Below are 20,722 nucleotides of genomic sequence, written 5' to 3' on the forward strand. Positions count from 1 at the left end.
TACCTTGTATTTTGTTTTTATGCCCTTTGCTTTTTGTATCAAAGTAGCTACAAGGAACTACTTTCCAAAAGCTACAATAGCATTTGCCATAAGAATGTTACTGAAGGCACTGTCTACGTAAGAATATACAGCCTGTATTAAAACAACCAGTATTAAAGTCAACGTTTAGAAGTTTACTTTAGCGCTAATGCTAAAGAAGCTTTTCCTTCATGGGAGAACTGATGCCTTTTTTTCCTGAGAGTCAGTGCAACACATCAACGGCCATGTTTTGCTTTTTGTTTTAGGTGCCAGAAAGCTCACATCCTAAGTTTTGGTTCACATCTACCAACAGGAGGGAATCCTAAGACGTACATATGTGATCCAGCTTTTCCCCTCATCGCTACCTATTATTCCATTGCCCGTTCTTTATTTTTGTTTGTATTTTACTGTAGATGGTCCCCAACTTAGGAAAGTTTGACTTACACTTTTTCACCTTTACCAGGTGAGGAAGCCACAGGCAGTCAGCAGAAAGCAGTGAGCTGCTCCCTCCACAGGCCCGGCAGCGGCAGCCCCGCGATCTCCAGGGTGGACATCGGTACTTCATGGCAACCTGCGCTGCCAGGTGCTCCTGCCCAACTGTCGGCTAACATTTACCCATTCCAAGCGCATTTAAGGTAGGTGAGGCTATGCTACCATGTTCAGTAGACTGAAGGGTATTAAACGCATTTCCGACTTAACAGTATCTTCAACTTAGGATGGGTTTCTGGGAAGGCAGCCCTGTCGTAAGTTAGAGAGCATCTGTCTGTATCAAACGTGTGACCTTACGTGCACACTTCATTCCCTCATGCAATGAAATAGGCAGAAACAAGCAAACTATTATTACCAACATACAAATAGTGAGATTTCAATGACCAGATACTTAAACGAGCCTGCAAAAATCCTCACACCATGGCCTACAGGATGAAGTCCATAAATGACTACACTGATTAAATAAGTCTTTGCATTTCTTCATTTATATTGGTCCTATTTTGAGAAATGTCTAGAAAGGTAGCAAAATCACCTAGTATATAGGTTCGGGTAAATAATGAAGAGTACTCAGTACTATCTTCTTAAGAAAAGAAAAAAAATTCTGAATTTACTAATTTTTTTCCTCTTAAGAAAAGAAATCTAGGGTGTTGGCTACGTTTGCTCATGTTGAGAATGCAAAAGGCCACTGTTTCTTAAGCGGCTCTTGCACAACAAAGAAAAACTACCTGCTCCCTGGCCAGCTGCCTGCTTTGCTGGAGAAGGCAGGTGGGGTGGAGCCTCCTCCAGGAGGTGTTTAATAATCTGCAAAGGTCCAGACAGCAACCCGGGGCAGACACAGCTCAAGACAGCCAACCTGACCACTGGAAAGAAAGGAGGAGAATGCACACTTCCCTGGGTTCAGCTCTCTGGGGTCCCCAACACCTCCTCTTAGTGGCCATCTTGTCCACTGGCACCAAAGCTGAGCTCAGAGGAAAGCACCTGCCATGATCCACTCTGTCTCTGCCGCCTCCCTGCCCACTCCTGTGGGAAGCTCCCTCTCGGCATCTGTCCGTCATCAGCATCTGTCCGTCATTGGCATCTGTCTGTCACGGGTCATCTGCCGCACCACACTGAGAACTCATGAGTGCCAAATGTCCCCCGTCAGCTGGCCCACCCGCATTTCATCTTCCTGGCTTAAGAAGGTGAGTCTCAGGGCCCAGCCGTCTATCAGAACTGACCTGGTCTTCTCCGACCCCTTTCCCTATGATTTTTTGGTGACTTTCTTCTTTTAGGATTTTCTGTATCCCACATTGGTCACTTACACTCTGTATTTACTCTCTTATAAAAATATGTTACTATTGGTGATAACCATTGGGTTTCGCAAGAAAACCTGTATCCTGGCACCCACTGCGGGGCTGGGAATCTGCGCAGACAGCTGCCTGGTCTTTGGTGACCAGATTTTCCACGTTCCTCCTTGAGCGCTGCCATGTGACAGCAGCCTCAGACAGCAACAACTGGTCCAGTGCCCAACTCGCACGACATCCCCGTGGAAAGACGCAAACATTTACTCAACATGTTTCTTCTCTGTGGAGCAAGCTCTAAGCATCCAAGCAAAGCTGAAGGGGGGCTCTCCCTACACTGCCCTAAACACCTGGTTATTTGCCAGGTCCACACTTGGCACTGCTAACTCAGCATGACAACACGCTTACCAAGTTCCTTTTCAGAGTGGACTTTCACCTCCCCTTATTCTGTGCATTCAGCACAGCGTATGGAGAAAAAGGCTAAGCTGGGAATCGGGACGCCTGAATTTGGGCTCTGACCATTCCTGTGGCGTTGGCTCAGTTATTAAATCTTTCTGCATTTCAGTACCTGTAAAATGTCAGGATTCACTCAAAAATCATCTCTAAGTTTCCTGCAGTTATAACACATATATGATTGTCTATATTAACCTTCTAAAACAAGTCCAAATACAAATAATATAAGTTTACAAAGAAACATAAACAATCATGAAAGCAAATGCTTTCCTTCACAGTCATTACACCAAGTCAATGTAACACTCCTAACGATATAAAACCATACTCGAAAATGGCGGCCGCCCTAACCCTGCTCGGACCAAGAAGGTGCAGTTTCATCACCTACCACCTTGTAGGAATCTAAATGGAGTTTTCGTGGGCCCAAAACATCTAAAATGCTTTCCAAAATGGTCTACTATTCCCCTGGACAGGATTTAAGGATTGCCTAAAACACACACTCTCTACGGCCCCCTTAATGTTCACAGCTAAGCAAAAAACCTGGTTTGTAAATCATCTCCCACACACATATAAAATCCCAAATTCTAACTGTAATAACTTTCTTTTTAATCAACACCTATACTTTAAAATATGTAAATATTAGGAAAATCAACCTTACTTTCTAAAGTTCAAACTCTTAGCAGCCCATAATCTTTCATCAACCTAGAAAATAACTGATAAGGCAATCTTCCTGTAACACCATTAACAGATTCTGCTTTTCTGTCACCAGGGTAATTTACTGAGGCTCATTTTAATCCTACCACTAAACCACTAATCCCATGACTCTACAGAATTGTCCCCAAGTTTACGTTGCTACGGCAAGCACTTTTACACTAGGAATTCACTTATTTATTAACACTGTTTTATTTTTCAAGTTGGTTTTAGGAATGAGATCTTCTTGCTTGCCTCTCATTTTAAAAAGTAAAAAGCCATTTTTGAAAAAAGGAAGCCACTTGAGCACCTGGGGTTGCACTGCACTCAACACAATAACGTTAATTTAAATTATGCTTGGTGTTACTCAAAGGGACAAATTATCATCATTATGCTAACGGTCATGCTAAAGACATGAAAAGCTTTGAAATGATTAATCTAAATCTGGAGGGAGTATGATTATCAATGTGAATGATGGTATTTTCTCAAACTAGCATAAAAATGTTCTGTCTGTGTCACTGATAATGTCAATATAAATGATGCATCACCAAAGCCAACGTGCACTCACACGCTCTTCGCTCACGTTCTCGAAGCAAAGCCCCAGCCCCTTTCAGTCCACATATGCCTTGCTTTGGGGACACACATGTGGATGAGTAGAAATTTGTTTACTTCTTTCGTGAAACAGAGAAAACAGGATGATTAAAGCCAACAAGACTGAGACAACAAGAGAGAGGTGTCTGGAGACACATTTGCTTTGGTGTCGACTCGACAGCCATACAGAATGTTAAAAATGGAGGTGGAATCTTCTGTGGCGTTCCATATTAATAAATTCCTGCAACATGGCATAAGAGCCACCCTGTGAATTCAACACAGGTCTACCCAAAAACCCAAACCAGCATGTGTAAACAAAACACAGCCTAAGTGAAAACATCTCAGTTCTGCCTGTAGATAATTCCAGGGCCGCACCACAGAAGCTCAGGGGAACTATTAAATAGGATTGTCCATTTGTTCATTAACTCATTTCTTTAAAAAAAAAAAAAGAAAAGATGGGGACAAAAGCTGACTCTTTTTGACAAAAATAATAATAATAATAATAAACATACTTTTTTGCTCTAGGTTAAAATCACCAGAATAATCAGGAACTAAACAGTGAATCTTCTCTTTCTGACCTGCCCAACTCTTAGCCTTATTTGTGACCCCCAGAAGTCTTAACTACTCATATTCAAGTCTGTGTTTTCCTGAATTAACAGTCACTCAGCATTGAATGGCAAACTATTTCTCACAAAAATTATATCGGTGGAAAAAAAGTGAAACTTGTTCACTACACCCTTAAGTATCAACTGAGAAAGAATCTGCTAAAGCCACAAACGACCATTCTGTACAACTTTCAATGCATCATTTGCTGTACTAAATCTCAAAGAACATTGTCGAATGTTAAAATAAATCAATGCCCAAACACAGCGTCTTGTCAGCTCATGCAATATAGGTTAAATAGTACCATATGGCAAAGACAGACACATGTTGCCCTTTTCTGAAACAAAGAAAAAAATTCCTAAACAAATGTCCTTTACTTTCACATGGGAAGAGTGGGGGATTAGAGAGTTCTTCAAGTGTTAATAGCGCTGAAAAATTTTTAATTCTTAGCCATTAACAAGAAATTATAGTTTTCATAGAGAACCTTGATTTTTAAGCCTGTCTTTAACTGTGTCCTGAAAACTAACACCACATCTTCCTCTACGCACACCATCTCCTAAAAAAGCAAGAAAATAACAGGACAGCTGTATCCTGGAGGCTGAGCCGGCACCAGCAACTCCCCAGGGCGGTGAGACGTTGTCTACCTGGTTTTGAAGAAAAAAAAAAAACACCAGATTCCCTCTGCCTTGAAAATAACAAAACACATGAAGATTTCATCCTATTTTCACCACTCAGTTGAGGAACTGTCTGGATTTCACAATTACATACGATATATATCTCTTCTCGGCCCAGTAAATTCTGAGATTCTATAGACTTTACTTACTTCCTGACCAAGGTTGGGGGGGAAGGTACAGAAACAGGAATACGAAGTAAATCTACCAGAATTAACACAGAGTTAAAATACAGTACATGGTAAGATGTATCTAAACCTACTATAGTTGTCTTTTAAATAATTTTTCCTACTCTCCTGCTTGTGTTTTAGTCATCACTTAACATATATTTACATGTTTGCTTTCTAAAAATAGTTGCATTTCTAATCACTCCTGCTTTGTAATTTTCAGTACCATTTGAATTAAAGATTAAATGCCAGATCTTTTTTGGAAATGACTTTTAAGGCATGTTGAGAGCCACAAATTACACTTCTTTACAATTCGAATGTATACCATTGGAAAACATCTCAGGCTAGACATAAATACGATGATGGCTCTAGCTTTGGAAAGAGAAGCTTCAGCTGTTCAAGTCACGTGTGGCCAGATGCAGAGCATAAGGAATGCAAAACAGACAGTTGCAACTGCTGGTTTTTACCAGTCCATCTAAAATACACTTCATACACTGTAGTGGATGCTAGAAATTTCAAATACAAACGATGCATTTATAGCCCCTATAAATATATCCTTCCTTATAGCTATTTAAGTCATTCCCCTAAAATATTCTTCAGTTAGAAAAATTAATTTTAAAATAAAGATACTTTTTAAAGAACAGGAGACATTCTAAAGTCATAGTAAAAGTTGTTCTTTCTTCCTCCTCCTCCCATAAGGTTAATTTTATTAATTATTCTTAAATGTAAACATTTGACATGATTCTTTTCTTAAAATACATTTGTGCCTTTTCAAAATTCCTGAAAATCGAACGATTTTGATAGTTCTTATCCAATGGTGGGTGGGAGGGTGGTCTTAACTGAGGGCAGAGGTCATTCCTCTATCAAAGAGAATGTCCTGCCCCACTCCCAAACTCACTGGTTCCTGGGACCAGAGAAAACTGAGGCCAGGGCTTGAATTTGAAAAATGCTGTCTCCTCTATGGCCCCTAGATACATTCCCCTAATAGGCTGCTGCCACTACACTTTCGGCCAGTCAGGTGGAAGGACTGAGGATGAGAGCCCCCAGGAGGGGAGGGAGAAGAAGGGAACAGCTACACTGTCAGCTCATGCCACCAGTTAGCGACCAGCCCAAAGGGAACCTAACCAAACAGTCGAACAACCAAATAATCACTGCTGCACAAACAGAGGCTTGTCCACAGCCCCCACCTCCATCTGCCTCCGAGAACCTCCACATCCCTCGGTGCCTCTCATACACAGGGAGATGTATTCCAACCATCACCCACTCAGACCCCACAACGGATGCACAGCCTGACACTACAATTCACTTGAAAAATGCAACTCTAAATGAGATGCAGTTCCCAACAACAGAGTAGGGGCCGCTTCCAAGGCCCTGTGAGCTAAATACAGTAATAAAATTAGTCCTTCACGTTTAGCCATTAACAATGCTGGAAGTGAAGCTCCAAGGTGCCAATTCGCAGGCAGCCAGGAAAGGCCTTTTTGCGGGATGCTAGTTAGGCAATAAATGCAAATTCAGGGAAGCAAGGATGTGCAAAGGAAGTCAGAGCGGCACACGTCCAGCTCCCTGAACAGTGAACAAACCCACGGGTATTCCTTGGACTACGTTCAGTAAGATAGACAACTGAACTTTTCCCACAGCTTCTAGAACTTTTGACGGGGAGGGGTCGGGACAGCAAAGAGATGCATTTTTGAAAGAACTAATTGAGTGTGTCAGAATAGCTTTATCCAAGCACTAAAATGTATAAACATTAACAGCATGAAAGATGTCTGCTTTTGAAGAAGAAATGTGACTTCCAAGTTCAAACATTTATAATGCAGATACCTAATCAAATAAATTTAACTTTCTTCCATTACAGTTCTATTACTAATAATTAAATCCATGTCTATCACTGAGAAAGTTACACATCTCCAGTTAAATTTGGCCCGCTGAAAACCAAAGAGAAAGCTGATATGTGTTTCCTGCACATTTAATAGCAATGCCTTCTTCAGTTGGAAATCTAGTAATAAGCGAAATACCACTTTTAATTAGGTAATTAACAGAAATCCTTTTCCCCTAAATCAAAAGAGTAAAAAACAAAATAATGCATGTCTTCAACATTTAAACAAGCATATTATACAGGAAAGTGCACACGTTTGGACAAGCTCCCTGCTACAGAACGCAGTCAGCTTATATTTCAGTCTCCATCTCTACAGCATTAAGGTATAATGCAGCTGAAACTCTAAACAGTCTCCAGTCAGACTTACAACCACTCCCACCAAATTCTTTTTAAAAGATTCCTTCTCTTAAATTATAAATAAGACCAATACGTATTCTGGAAAATGAATAAATAAAAATCCACAACAACCCAATACACTGAGTACTGGTTTTTCAAGAATAATCCATGACTAAACTCTACGTAAATTGCTAGGTCACATTATCATTTTTCCCCATTTGGTAAGACTGAAAACCATCTGTTGGAGTATACCTCATTTCAAAGTATTCTTTACAGAAGTCTCCTTTCCTTTTTCACATACGTTGCTAAACTTAATCACATCAAATGCTTCACTTATAAAACTCAAATATCTCCTTGTAGGGGGAAGTTAGGTAAATGGAATTAAAAGTTTCATTTATGAAAGTGGAGACAAAGTGCTTTTCACATTGTGACCTGTTTTTCAAAGACCTCTCTCATTCCCTTCAGTCAATTTTGGTCTCTGGGACAACATCTTACAAAAAAAAAAAAAAGTTAGAAATGTAGGACTTCAGGGTTCCAGGAAAAATAAAATCTCTAAATTAGTAGACTCTGAAGGTTGTTTACAAATAACAATGGGAAAACATTGGTGAGGTAAACTATTCTCAGGGTGTCAACAATTCATAGCAGACACATTTCTCAAAGTTAAAGTTCTTGATCTAGTGTATTTCAGGATATTAAGCCATTTGGAAAGATTATTCTAATAAACAAAACCTTTCAGAAATAAAAATAAGCAGAACTCCCATCTCTCTGCATTGTTGAAAGCTGTACCTACTAAACCTGCTATTTTGGTGTTGTGTTTCATTCCAGCCAGGCATCCCCATTCCTCTTGGTTACTTTTACTACAGATCCACCGGGATTATTATTTTTTTAGAAGGTTAATGCGCTCTGGTGTTTCCGTATATTCAAATTAGCAAATGTAAGAAAACAAAGCCCTACTAATGAATTAAGAAAAACCTGAGACATGCTTGTGCCTTAACACACCAAAATTCAAATTCAATTACCAAAATACTTGTGAGTCTTACACAGAATTCAATTCATCCCAGAGCTCATTCAAGATGGCCATGGGGGTCACTCCTGTGAAACTAAAGATGTCCTCCTACAAGTAACCCAACTCTCAAACCCCTGACACCACGGCGAGCTCCTACGCAACTTCACTCTCCAATTTTACTAAGGGGAGGCGAGGGGTTCTCAGACCCATGCACAATAGTGGTATGTGGCATATTTAATTCTGGCTGGTCTGTGTAAATATAAATAAGTTACCTGACGACATAATCAAAGAATACAAGTGAAAATGAAGCTGGAACAAATGATAAAATGAGCTCTTTTTATTTTACATGGCAGTAGCCAGTATCCTATCAAATAACATGCATGCCTAGCTCTTCTAAGTAACACATCCCTAAACCAAAATACTTCAATCATATTAATAAGGTGGTTTTTAAAATAAGCTGGAAAAGCTCCTTTTGGGAGGCTAGCCACCGTTGCATCTACTCGGGTCATTATCTTTAACAGTATTTACTCCATAGCCCCATGGTGAACGTACATCACTCAGCTTTTAAATCACCTTCAATCAAGATTCGAAACTGCATGGCAGGCTGATGGGGGCAATGCCTTTCTGCTGTATGTGTAAGTAGGATCCCCACTAAAGTTCCTTTTGTGACTTGCTGGTTAAGTCAGCACGACAAGCGGACCGGAGGGTCCGAGGGCTCCGTCCTTTGTTACGCAGGGGACACCCCTGGAAGGCCAGCCCAACGCCCACGGGCACATCTGGGCTTTCCCAGGCAGTCCACAGAGCCATCCCCGGCCTCTTTACCGCCGAGACACTGTGAGGTCACACACGCAGGACACAAAACCCCCACGCAGCAGCCCCTCGCGAGGCGCCCGAAGCCCGGGTGCCCACCGCCAACTCCCACCCCAAATCCGCTCGCGGGCGCAGAACCGGTTCAGGTGTGAACACTTATGTAATCGTCCTCGGGGCCACGCCTTTCCCACCGCCCCACCTCCGCCAGAACAAAGTGAAGTTTAAAATAGAAACCAATTACCTGGCCTCCGCCGCGCCTCGGCCCCCGGAGCCCGGTCCACGCCGCCGCGCGGACCCCCGCCTGCCCCGGCCCGGAGCCCCGCGCAGACCCCAGTTCCGGACCGGACCCGCCCCCCTCCCCGGCCCCGGCCCCGGCCCTCCACACCCCCATCCGCTCGCTCCCCCCAACCCCGCGGCCTGCCCTTCCCCCCGCAGCCCCCTCTCTCCTCCTCCGGGCCTCGCTCCCGCCCCCGCCGGCTCCCCCGCCCGCCCCGCTCGCCCCCGCCCCCCGGCCCGCACAGACCCCCGCCTTTGTTATGGTGCGAAGTTGGGCTGTGGGTCCGTCTCTTTCACTTCTTGGGTTACAGTGCAGGCGTGTGACGTCCGCTCCACATGACGGGGGCGGGGGGCGGGCGCCAAGGGGCGGGGGCGGCGGGCCAGGCCCTCCCCGTGCTTCTCCGCCCCTTCCCGCCCCGCCCACGGCCCTCCTCCTGGCAGCCCAGCAACAAGCGGCCACCGCCCCCACCCCGAGGCGGGCAGGTGAGTCCCCCCCCGACCCGCCCCCAGTCCACAGGGCCGCCCTGCGCTCTCGCCCCCGGCCCCTGGCCGCGCGTGCCCCAGGTCCCCCAGTAGCGCCCCAGCGCCGCTGCTGCTCAGACACACCGAAATAGGAATGATTTAATCCAACGACACCTCCCAGGGCTGCCCAGTCCCGGTTCCAACAGCTCCTGAGATTGGGGAGGGGCAGAATTGGGTGGAACTCGGGCTGGGGGGCGGAAATGGCCCGAGTGGGAGGGAAGGCGCGGAGTCGGACGCTACCTTGTAACCGAGTTAGATTTCTGCAGAAGGGGAGGACGAAGGTCGCCCACGGACCCTCGGGTGACCTCGGTGCGGCCTGGTGGCCGGGCACACCCGCGCATGGACGAGGTCCCTCCCAGGGGTCTCCCTGCAGGGGTCTCCGGGGAGGTAGTGGGCACGTGGGTCCTTAACCTCTCCATTGCATCATCCCCATCCCGGTGGGTACAGAAGCGCAGCAACCCCGCGGTGCTCCCGGAAGACACCGCGTCTCCAACATTTACACGGAGATGCTGCTCGGCTCAGGTCGGGTCCGTACGCTTCCCGAGGTGCGTACTACGCGAGCCACACATCACTACCGACATTCCTGGGAAAGTCGGTGCCACAGTAAGTCAGCTGCAAGCGTGGGGTGGCCGGTGACGCGCTGTGCCCGTGAATACGCCCACTGTGCGGGTCAGGCGCAGCCAGGGCGCAGCGTTCAGGAGGCGGGTGGGCAGCCGAACTTTCACTGGCCACGAGCGCTTCACCTTCTAGAATTTGCCAGGGACTAAGCATCAACTCCCAGTGAGAAAATCAAATGTGAAGTTGTAAGACACATGCTGCCCTTCACTTTTCTACGGAGTTCACATCAGTTTCAGCAATCCGCGTTCTCAGTTCGCTTTGCCCGGGCGAGTGGGCTCCATCATCACCTGAACCAAAAACGCACCAGGGCGCGCCTGCCCAGGCACCAAGGCCGGAGAAACCGCACGTTTCGAGTCCCCAGTTGCTGAGAAACAATCACAGCCCTCCTCTTTTCTTCCCCTTCTGCAGGTTCCGACCTGAATCTGAAAGTGCTTCTAAATCCCATGCTTCACAGAACATTCGGAGGGGGAGGCGCTCCGTGGGGGCTGCTGCGTGCCCATGTAGCCGAACTGACTCGAATAAAAGCGTGTCCACGTCTACATCACACATCTGTGTAAATGCAGAAGCCTGCGGATGCGCGGGGCTGGCCAGACTTCACAGAGTGCAGACACACGGGCTCATGCACGCGCACGCGCGCGCTCACACACACTCACACCCCAAATTACCTCCGGGATGGAGAAAGCCGCTGCGGATTGGCCAGCAGAGCCGTCACTCACGCCCAGGGGGCAGGGAGACTTCGCAAAGCTGTTCCTTTTTTTTTTTTCTCCTCTCCTCTCTACCGTTTCATTTAATGGTAAAACAACAGCAGAGCTCTGAAAGTTAGCCATCTGCGCAGAGTTTGCCTTCTTTAAGGAGGGAGGCGTCAGACGATAACCATTTAAATATATTTTGTACTTCCACAAAGGATGGAAAGGGAAATTAGCGAAGGGAGTGGAGGCGGAAAGGGAGCTCCGAGTAAGAAGGAGGGGTCATTCCGCGGGGCGGGGGGCGGGGGGGGGGGGGGCGGGGGCCGACGCAGGGGAAAGAGTTGCTCTCTACAACGAAAAGGGACTTTGACCTTCCATTGATCTCGAAATTCAAAAATGTTTCTTCACAGCTCAGATTGTAACAAACACTCGTTCCTAATTTATGAACTCGCCGTTTTGATTTTATTATTTAAGCATGCGCCAGCAATCGTGTTTCCTTAAGAAAGAACTGACCTATTTTTGGCTGGAGATAAACGATCATGTTAACAGATGTTAATCTTGTAATCTGTTTTTCCTGTAAGCACTTTACCTAGCCGGGTTTCAGACCTTAAAAATAACATCTTTTCCAAAAAGACCTGACGTCACAATTCACTCCCTGAAAAATCACACTCCCCCTCCAGTTTCTTCCCCTGCAATGATTTCAAAGACATTAAATCTTTTCCACTTTATAAATGCTGATCTGTTCTGCCTCTACTCCCACAGGCTCTTATTTGCATTTCAAATTCCACAGGTTACACCAGTCGCCTTTTCAAAAAATGTAAACCAACAATGCAGCAGCAAATGGCTTTTTGTGCATCTGGATTAAATAAAGCACAGAATGAATATATTTAAAAAGAGGGCTGCGCAAGTTGATCTTTGCACACCCGGAGACCCAGTGACTCTTTATCAGCGGAATGAGTAAGACACACACACAGCCCCCAGAGCTCCCGGTCTGCTGCGGGAAGCTTATTAACGCTGATAATAGATGAAGCTGACTTACAGACCCACATTTTTCGGGTAAAAGGCTGGTTCCCTCTGGTCCCTAATTGCGGGGGTCCACTGGCTTTCCTCACCACACACATAAACTGCTGCTTTTAAATACCCTCACTCGGCTGCCATTTAACAAACTTATTCATACAAAGTTTCGTTAAAACTTGAGGCGGTTTAATCTAAATACTGATCGTAACTATTCAGTCTGTTAGTTCTCCCTGGAAATGGCAGCGGAGGCGCCTCCCCCCACCTCCCGCCCAACCACACACACCCCACCGCATTCTTCCTTCATACACCCGGGTTCATCTCGCCACCGAGGCCTCCCCCACCCGCACCCGGCGGGGCGCAGCTCGGAGGAGTCCCTGCCCACCCCTCTCCGAGTCGGTGCCAGACCCTCGCCCCCACCCCCACCCCCGCCCGAACTTCCCTTCCAGGACCTCTCACTTCTTTAACGTTAGGGTCACTTAGAAGCTCCCAGCAGACTGGCAAGCAGCAGGGGAGGGGGCCGTAAAAAACAAGGCCACCCCCCCCCCTCCACGCAAACACGTCCCCTAGGCAGCAGCGCGCGGTGCCCACCGGCATCGATCCCATCCGCCAAACCCTTAATAATTGAAGCGGCTCCTCTGGCCCGCAGCCCCATCACCCACCTTCATTAGCCGGAGCGTTTTACTTTAAAGTAAGGCAATTTGCTCTTTGTCTCCTAATGGATGGAAAGCGCATCCGAGCTCCCCTCCTCCCGCGTCGCCTTTGACGAAGTGTACAAAGCCAGAGCCTCTTCCGCGCTCCCACCCCGGCCCCCACCCCGCCCCTCCACTGCGGTAAAAACCACCTCCCGGGCGCTCGCCCCGCCGCCCGAAGTTGCATCTTCCCCTATCGTGGAATTGCCGAGCAGAGCAACTACCCACCGGGAAAGCCAAGTAGCCCTCCCCGCGCCCGGGGGGCCCCTCCCCGGCGCACCCCCCTCCCCAGCGCCTCCCCCCCCCCACCCCCAGCGGCGCACACCAGAGTACGGGGCACGTCGGGGCTCCGGGTCCCGCGCCCACCGCCCGCCCGCGGCCCCTGCGGCGCAGCCCTCCCCCCGCCCGCGGCCCCTACCTTGGCAGGGAGGCGGCGGGCCTGGGGAGGAGGACGCGCACGCCCCGCGCATCTGAAGGTGAAGCCGAGCGCCCGCGGCGCGGAGCCGAGCGCTGCACTAGACCGACCGCGCCAGCTGCGCCCGGGCGCGGGGGACGCGCGAGGGCGCGCGGGGCCCGCCACGCGCCCGGCCCCCTCCTCGCGCCGCCCGCGCGCGCCCCGGACGCGTCCGCCCCGCGGGGGCCCCGGCGCCAGCCGGGCTCGGGGGGCTGCGCGGCACGGGGAGGGGGCCGGGCGCTCACGGCCCGGCGCAGGCCGGAGGCTTCCCCCAGCCTGGGAATGGTCTGCCCTGTAGGAAACGCACACTCCACTATTGTCTCATCAGCACAAAGTTCTGCCACACTGCGGGGACAGTCTGGAGGCTTGCAGTGACTCAGACACAGCCAATTCCTCCCCTAATAGCACTGAATCACGGTTCCAGCGGCCAGTGGTCGCCCCTCGTCAAGGTCTAAGGCTGCTGCAGCCCCGGCCCCCGGAGGCCGTTTCCGCGCGCACACGCGCATCCATACGTACAGACGTGCTCGGGATGCGGGTGCCGCCGGCGGGTACCTGGGCACTGCGCCCCATCTGGACTGAAATGGGGACACCCCTTCGGGGGTCCCAGGTGCGTGTGCATTACACACGGCGTAGCGTGTGCGTGTCACTCAACTTCCTGGTAAATGCCTCTGGGGGCGTTCAGATGCAGAATCAATACATTAAGTCCTGAATCAAGGGTCACAGAGGTCCCGCTGGAAAGACTTCAAACAGCGGCTCTGCCACATGGCCATTTAAAAATGAAGGGGTTGTTTACCGGTAGCCTTGAAAGTTCAACTCTTATTTTTCTGTTCTTAAAACTTCATTTCTTCACCTCACCTACTCCCCACGAGCAGTAGTTAGTTGTAATAAGTTGAGTCTGGGACTAGAAATCCTAATTTGACTCCAAAATGCTCTCCTGTTACAACAGGGCAGGGATGGCCGGGGTGGGGGAGGGGAGGGAGGGCGCGCGGGGGCGGGGGAGGGGCGGGTCGGAGCTAGCGAGGGCGAGCGCCCCTTCACCGCCGGTGACGTAGACCCGGGGAGCTGCGGCCTGCGGAGGGGTAACACTATCTTCTCCCACCAGGCTCCTGGCCATATTGTTCTCCTCCTCGTGATAACTCCGCAGTGGAGGTGGATTCCGTCCAAGACGCCCAACGTGGCTCCGCGTAGCAATCAGCGCTGCAATCCTGGCGGTTACCTCAGCGGCGGCGTCTCTCTCTGCGCCTCACACTCGCAGCCCGCGGCCCTCCCCAACTTAGGGCGTTTACAAAAGAAACTACTCCAGACGCGCTGCAAAGGGAGGCGCTTGTGCCCGAAAGCTGGCGATCAGACGGGGGGCCATTCTGCGTGTGTGATGTTTCTGGGGTGGGGGGGGGGGTGGGGAGTGTGTGTGGGGATCGGGGGGCGGGGGGGAGTCAGGCAGAAGGACAGGGAGAACCTCTGCTATGAAGGATCCGCGAGTCCTAAAATGTAAACTCCGTGTGACTAACGACCTGCACTGATTTGGAGAGCGGGCATGTTAAAGGTCACGGACAATTGTTGCTGGCTTCAGCATGAATGCCTAAGTGGGATGTATTCTTCAGCAATCACATTTAAGTCTGATTCACCGAAAAGTATTGACGTGCCCACCATTCATTTCAGTACACTGTGAAAATGCACAAAGAAACATCCCCAAATTCAGTTAATTACAAAGCTGTAAATGTCCTTGTATACACATATTATTACATACATGTAGGTAACAACAAAGATTAAAATTTGAAGACACTTTAATAGCTTTTTGGTAGGATTTTGCAATGAATATCAGTCAGTCCTGTAAACCTACGTTCATCTGCATTCTTGGGTCTATTTTAAAGTACAATCTTGCGCTAACAATTTCCATGTGTTGAAAATGGACAAGGTAGATCATTGAATGGTGATCAAGACTTCCAAACCCCTCCACATAAAACTGTTCATGACTTGCTTCCTTTTTCTAGCCGGTTTAGGGCCCTGTCTTAAGTCACCCACATGTGATTTCACTCAGGGCATTGTCTGTCTACAATAATATTGTACTTTTAAACCATTTCTTTTCTTACACGTTTATCTACAGTGCATGCGAAATCTGAGAGCGTAATTTGATGGATGGGCAAAGAGTTAAGTCCTGGTGTCTGGTGTGGCAGACCTAGAAAATGGCAGCTGGAGGGCCAGCATCATTTTGTTACTGACAATTGGAACGTGTTCACATTGATTGTACACAAGTCACTGGTGGTTGTTCATTTGTCAATGCACTATTCCTAGCTCACTCCACACACACAAAAAAAGGTATAAAAATCAAATGTTTAATACAAGTTTCCATACTATTCCTGTAACCATATTTAGCATTGCCAACATTTCAACTGTTTTAATAGCTTCAAAAACTTAAAGTAACCATTAGGGATTAAGGGCACCGTTTGCCCCTGGAATGGCCCAGGAGAGCTTCTCCTATTTTGAAAGGTTTACGTAAATTATAGTATTTGGATGGAGCAAAATCAGCAGTATTAATGGTTGAATATTAATGGTTGATTTTAGCTACTTGTTTTATTTTAGTGATATGTGATATTTTACACATGTATGGGGTACGTGTATTTGTTACAAGCGTAGAATGTGTAATGATCAAGTCGGGGCACTTAGAGTACTCATCACCTGGGGTATTTATTGTTTCTATGCGTTGGGAACATTTCAAGTTCTGTCTTCTATCTATTTTGAAATACACAATCCATTGTTATTAACTGTAGTCACTGTAGTCTGCTATCAAATATTAGAACTACTCCTTCTATCTAACTGTATGTTTGTACCCATTCACTAACTTCATTCCCCCCCACCCTCTATTTATAATTTTATAACAGACAATAATTTTGGTTAATGAAATAAATGGGGGAAAGAAAGCATTTTCCCTTGCTATTGTCTAATGAATTATCCGTTCAGCCTTTGGGACTCCACCCCTTTCAACGTGTGATGAAATGGTGTTCAATGGTTATGGAGTGATTGAGGACGTTTAGATTAGAAACATTCTCGAGGACTTCCATTAAAAAAATAGCTCAGAGTAAAAACCAAAAAGAACTCCGCCCCCCACAAAAAAAAAGGCCTCCAGTGCCTGAAAGCTAGAAGTGAAACTGTCTATACTATAGCATAAAATCGAAGACAAACTAAAAAATACGTATTAAATATTCATGCTCAAAAATTTAAGTGCTCTGATTAGACAGTTGGGTGTGCTACTCATTAGTAAATAATATTAACCCTATCTTTGTGTAAATTTATTAGGATTGTCTAAATTATATCTGAAAAAGAAGAATTATATTATGCAATTAAGTCGAGTAATCTTTTGTTTTCTGAACTAACTTAAATTTAGAGATTTCAGAGTGGATTAGGGATAAATTTGATTTAAATTATCAAGTATTCCTAGGTAAAGACTGTTTTAGGAGTGCAGCTGTTCATTCCCTTTGTACTGTTTGGAATAGGTAACTATTTTGTGTATAAATGGAAACTGGCTATTTATTTAATCACTGATGGTTTCAAAAATATTACACCAATCCTAACGTGTTGGGTTTTTTTTTTCCTAAAATCTTTCCTTTTCATGGAACTAAAAAATTCAGAGAATACACTGCATTTGAATATGGAGGAGGGAAGAAACAGTCCTTCAGCAAGGGTGTATCGATACGGAATTTAACATAGGGTAATCCCCTTCGTGGATGGTGTGGCAAAATTATGATTATATTTTAAATAGAGTCTTCTGTGAAGTGGTTTCAGACTGCTTAAATCTAAAGTTAACAGAATATTTTAAATCTTAATTTAGGAAACTATCTCAGTTATCGTACACATTTCTTACAAACACACACACACACACAAAAGAAATCACTTCTAATGTGATCTACACCCAGAGTCTCCCGTGTTTACACTAAGATGGCTTCTTACTGAGCTTTCTCTTGTGGGGTCTTTTATTTGAGGTCAAACTGACAGTGATTTAGGTTTAATCATGGTTGAGACTTGCACGTTGCTTGAAACACTTTTGTGAAAATTTGTTCCTCCCTCTTCTGTATTCAAGTCAAAGGATGCCTTCAACAGGTAGTATGCCTGAATTTTTAGTTTGCTGAATAATCCACAAAGCATCGCCTCAAGATTGGACGCAAAATGCACCCGTGTGTGTGGGACAGAGAACGCCTTACTCATTTTCCCAGTTGCAGAAATCTTAAGAACTTTCCCACGGAACCAGCATTGTTAACAATCTGTCCTTGTTTTCCACACAGAAAAAAAAAAAAAAAACCCTTGCTGACCCATACACTATTGTTATTGCAACATAGATTTTCCTCTTACTGATTTTTGTGCATATATTTTGAATAATGATAAAGATGACATTAACAAATAACAATCTTGGATCACAGAGTTAGGGTATTTTTGCAATGGAGGAGAAAGCATTGTAGAAAACGTACTAGCAGTTCAAGCAACTGCAGTCACATTTTCTCACCATTTGCAGTTTTTGGTAACTCCATCAGGACTTCACAGCAGGTAGACGACCCTCAAATCTGTTCTTAATTTCAACTTAAGTAAAAGACTCTCAGCAACAGCTGGCTTCACAATTGCTGATACAGAATTCCACAGATGTGGTTGAGAACGGTTTGAAGAATAAAAGGAACTAGGCCACAGACCAGAATTCATTTAAGGAAAGACAAATTCAATAAAGATTCCTCTTTTGAAAGATTGCCCGTGTTAAGGAAGAAAGGGACTTGTTTTTCTTATTACCTTTTCTTATAATCCTACAGTATGTTAATTACTTAACAGATAGGTTGTGACCTATTAACACCACACTTTCTTACAACAGCAAAACCATTGACTTTCTCTGCCCCCAAAGCTCATTATGGCTCACCATGCATAACTGATTACATGTGCATGTTTATGCAAACTTTTCTAACGGAACTGAAAATGAAATAAGGGAACCAGCAATATCTCCTTCACTGTGGGTAGGCTAGGTACACTTGTAATGAAACTAAGTAGGGAAGACCTTTGCGTGAGATCTCATTTGACACATACATGATACAGTTCGAAGGAAAGCCGCCTTGGCATTCAGGGGGTTCGCTGGTGTAAGAAACAGAACCGTAAGAAAAGAAGTGGTCAGCATATGAATGAGTTGTCATAATTAAGGAATAAAGACATTTTGTTGATGGAGAGGCCAGCCACAGTTTTGGCGGGGGTGGGTGAGGGACTTTTTAATCATATAATATAAAATTTACCATTGTAGCCTTTTTTTTTTTTTTTGAGACGGAGTCTCGCTCTGTCGCCAGGTTTTTTGAGACGGAGTCTCGCTCTGTCGCCAGGCTGGAGTGCAGCGGTGCGATCTCGGCTCACTGCAACCTCCGCCTCCCGGATTCCAGAGATTCTCCTGCCTCGGCTTCCCGAGTAGCTGGGACTACAGGCGTGCGCCTCCATGCCCAGCTAATTTTTAGTATAATGTACTCAAGCTCATCCATGTTGTAGCATGTAGCTAGGTACAATTTTGCCAGTCTTAAAGACACATAGATTGTACATGCAGCAGAGAACTTTTAGAAAAAACTGATTAATAGAGTGACTATAGGCTGGGCGCGGTGGCTCACGCCTGTAATCCCAGCACTTTGGGAGGCCGAGGCGAGCAGATCACAAGGTCAGGAGATCGAGATCATCCTGGCTAACACGGTGAAACCCCGTCTCTACTAAAAATACAAAAATTAGCCGGGCGTGGTGGTGGGCGCCCGTAGTGCCAGCTGCTTGGGAGGCTGAGGCGGGAGAATGGCGTGAACCCGAGAGGCGGAGCTTGCAGTGAGCCGAGATGGCGCCACTGCACTCCAGCCTGGGCGACAGAGCGAGACTCCATCTCTAAAAATAAATAAATAAATAAATTAATTAATTAATTAATAAAAATAGAGTGACTGTAATTTCCCCAAAAACAATTCTCAAGAATTTTTCTTCTGTTACCTAAAATGATTGATTTCCTTATTTGGCTGTCTTTGTCTTTTCTCACCTTGTAAGCTTCAAAAGAAATATGACAGAAAGAATTACCTCCTTCCCAAATGGAAACCGTAACAACATGAAGCCACCCTATGGCCAAATTGGTGTTAAATTCTTTCTGGTTAGTATTTTCAGAGCTTATTTACGACTTACAAGCAGGTGCCTTTAAGAAAAAGACAGAAAGTGCGGGGCGAGCACGGTGGCTCACGCCTGTAATCCCAGCACTTTGGGAGGCCGAGGTGGGTGGATCACCTAAGGTCAGGAGTTCGAGACCATCCTGGCCAACACTGTGAAACCCCGTCTCTACTAAAAATACAAAAATTAGCCAGGCGTGGTAGCGGTCACCTGTAGTCCCAGCTACTTGGAAGGCTGAGGCAGGAGAATTGCTTGAACCACGGAGGGGGAGGTTGCAGTGAGCCAAGATCGCGCCACTGCACTCCAGCCTGGGTGACAGAGCGAGACTCTATCTAAAAAATAAAAAAATTTTAAAAATTTTTAAAAAAGGAGAAAAGATATAACGCCTAGGCATACTAAAAATCAGAAAACTAAACTTGCAGTCAATATAAAGAAACAGAGTGGTTGACACATCAGGCACTTGAGATGGGTTCATGAACGCGGCCGAGCACTAAGGCACCCCCAAGCTTCCTGGCCCCAAGGAAAAACCTTCATTAAGAGAATTTATCTTTCTGGGGACTGAACTAGGACAGGCGTGGATCTCTGGGTATGACTGAAGCATTCCATTTTAGAACAGACAGAGGTGTTTTGGTGTGCTCCAAACAGATGTTAAACCAATGGCATTAAGTTAAACTTGGGGAATCAAAATGAAATTTTTGTAAAGAGACAAATAGTTTGATCACGCTAATTGAGTGAGTAAATTGTATAAATTCTCACACTTTTGTGCACTTTTGTTTTTCATGGCAGCCTTATGGTAAATGGCAAAAGGAAAGTGTGGGGAAGTGATACGAGATGGCTAAAACATTTTATACACTGAAAATCTAAAAAAAATTTCAGGCAAGGAGTCATCATTTAAAAAATGACAAAAGTTTAAGAAACTTCTAAATCTTAATTTTTCATATCTGTGCATTTACTTATTTATTCCACACTTACTCTGTAAGGCAGGCACTAGATCAAGTGCTCATTTTAAAAGCAGTGTGTATTACATGCTTATTATGTAGGGAATCTTCCTAAGAGCTTACATTTTATGTCACTTAATATATCACAATAACCCATGAGGTAGGTGCCACTATTGTCCCATTTGGCAGATGCTGAAGGAGAGACCCAGAGTTCACAGTCCCGCCCGTCTCTCAGAGTTGGCGAATGTCAGCCATGGATTTAGAAATAGCCTCGACCATGACGCTAACCCATACATCCACCTACATTGAGCTGTACGCAGCTGAAACACCACAGCCCTGGCTATTTTAAAGATAATTTTGTAGATGGACAGGGCCAAATATGTGTTTTCTC

At 45.9% G+C, this 20,722-nt stretch overlaps 2 protein-coding genes across 13 annotated transcripts in view; one reads left to right on the plus strand and one right to left on the minus strand.

Annotated features, from left to right (window-relative positions):
• The window catches only part of ZNF516 (zinc finger protein 516), a 134,355-nt gene extending 120,996 nt beyond the window's left edge, over positions 1 to 13,359 (minus strand). For 5 of the 12 annotated variants that reach the window (XR_010131259.1, XM_019014178.4, XM_055367972.2 and 2 more), the window contains exon 1: positions 9,511 to 9,606. The gene's annotated coding sequence lies outside the window, so the exon portion shown is untranslated. Of the gene's footprint in view, positions 1 to 9,228; positions 9,302 to 9,510; positions 9,614 to 10,025; positions 10,237 to 12,765; positions 12,913 to 13,213 lie in introns of those variants that run through there. The other 7 variants (XM_063699317.1, XM_055367969.1, XM_055367968.2 and 4 more) reach the window with 7 other exon arrangements.
• A 224-nt stretch (positions 13,360 to 13,583) lies between these two features.
• On the plus strand, positions 13,584 to 16,094 carry LOC115931455 (putative uncharacterized protein ZNF516-DT). The gene is given in 4 exon segments (XM_031003797.3): positions 13,584 to 13,856; positions 14,352 to 14,604; positions 14,607 to 14,629; positions 14,632 to 16,094. Coding segments are annotated over 4 exon segments (492 nt in total). The 5' UTR covers positions 13,584 to 13,778; the 3' UTR covers positions 14,770 to 16,094.
• Positions 16,095 to 20,722: the final 4,628 nt, after the last annotated feature.

This window comes from Gorilla gorilla, chromosome 17, assembly GCF_029281585.2.
Source record: "Gorilla gorilla gorilla isolate KB3781 chromosome 17, NHGRI_mGorGor1-v2.1_pri, whole genome shotgun sequence".
NCBI lineage: Eukaryota > Metazoa > Chordata > Mammalia > Primates > Hominidae > Gorilla > Gorilla gorilla.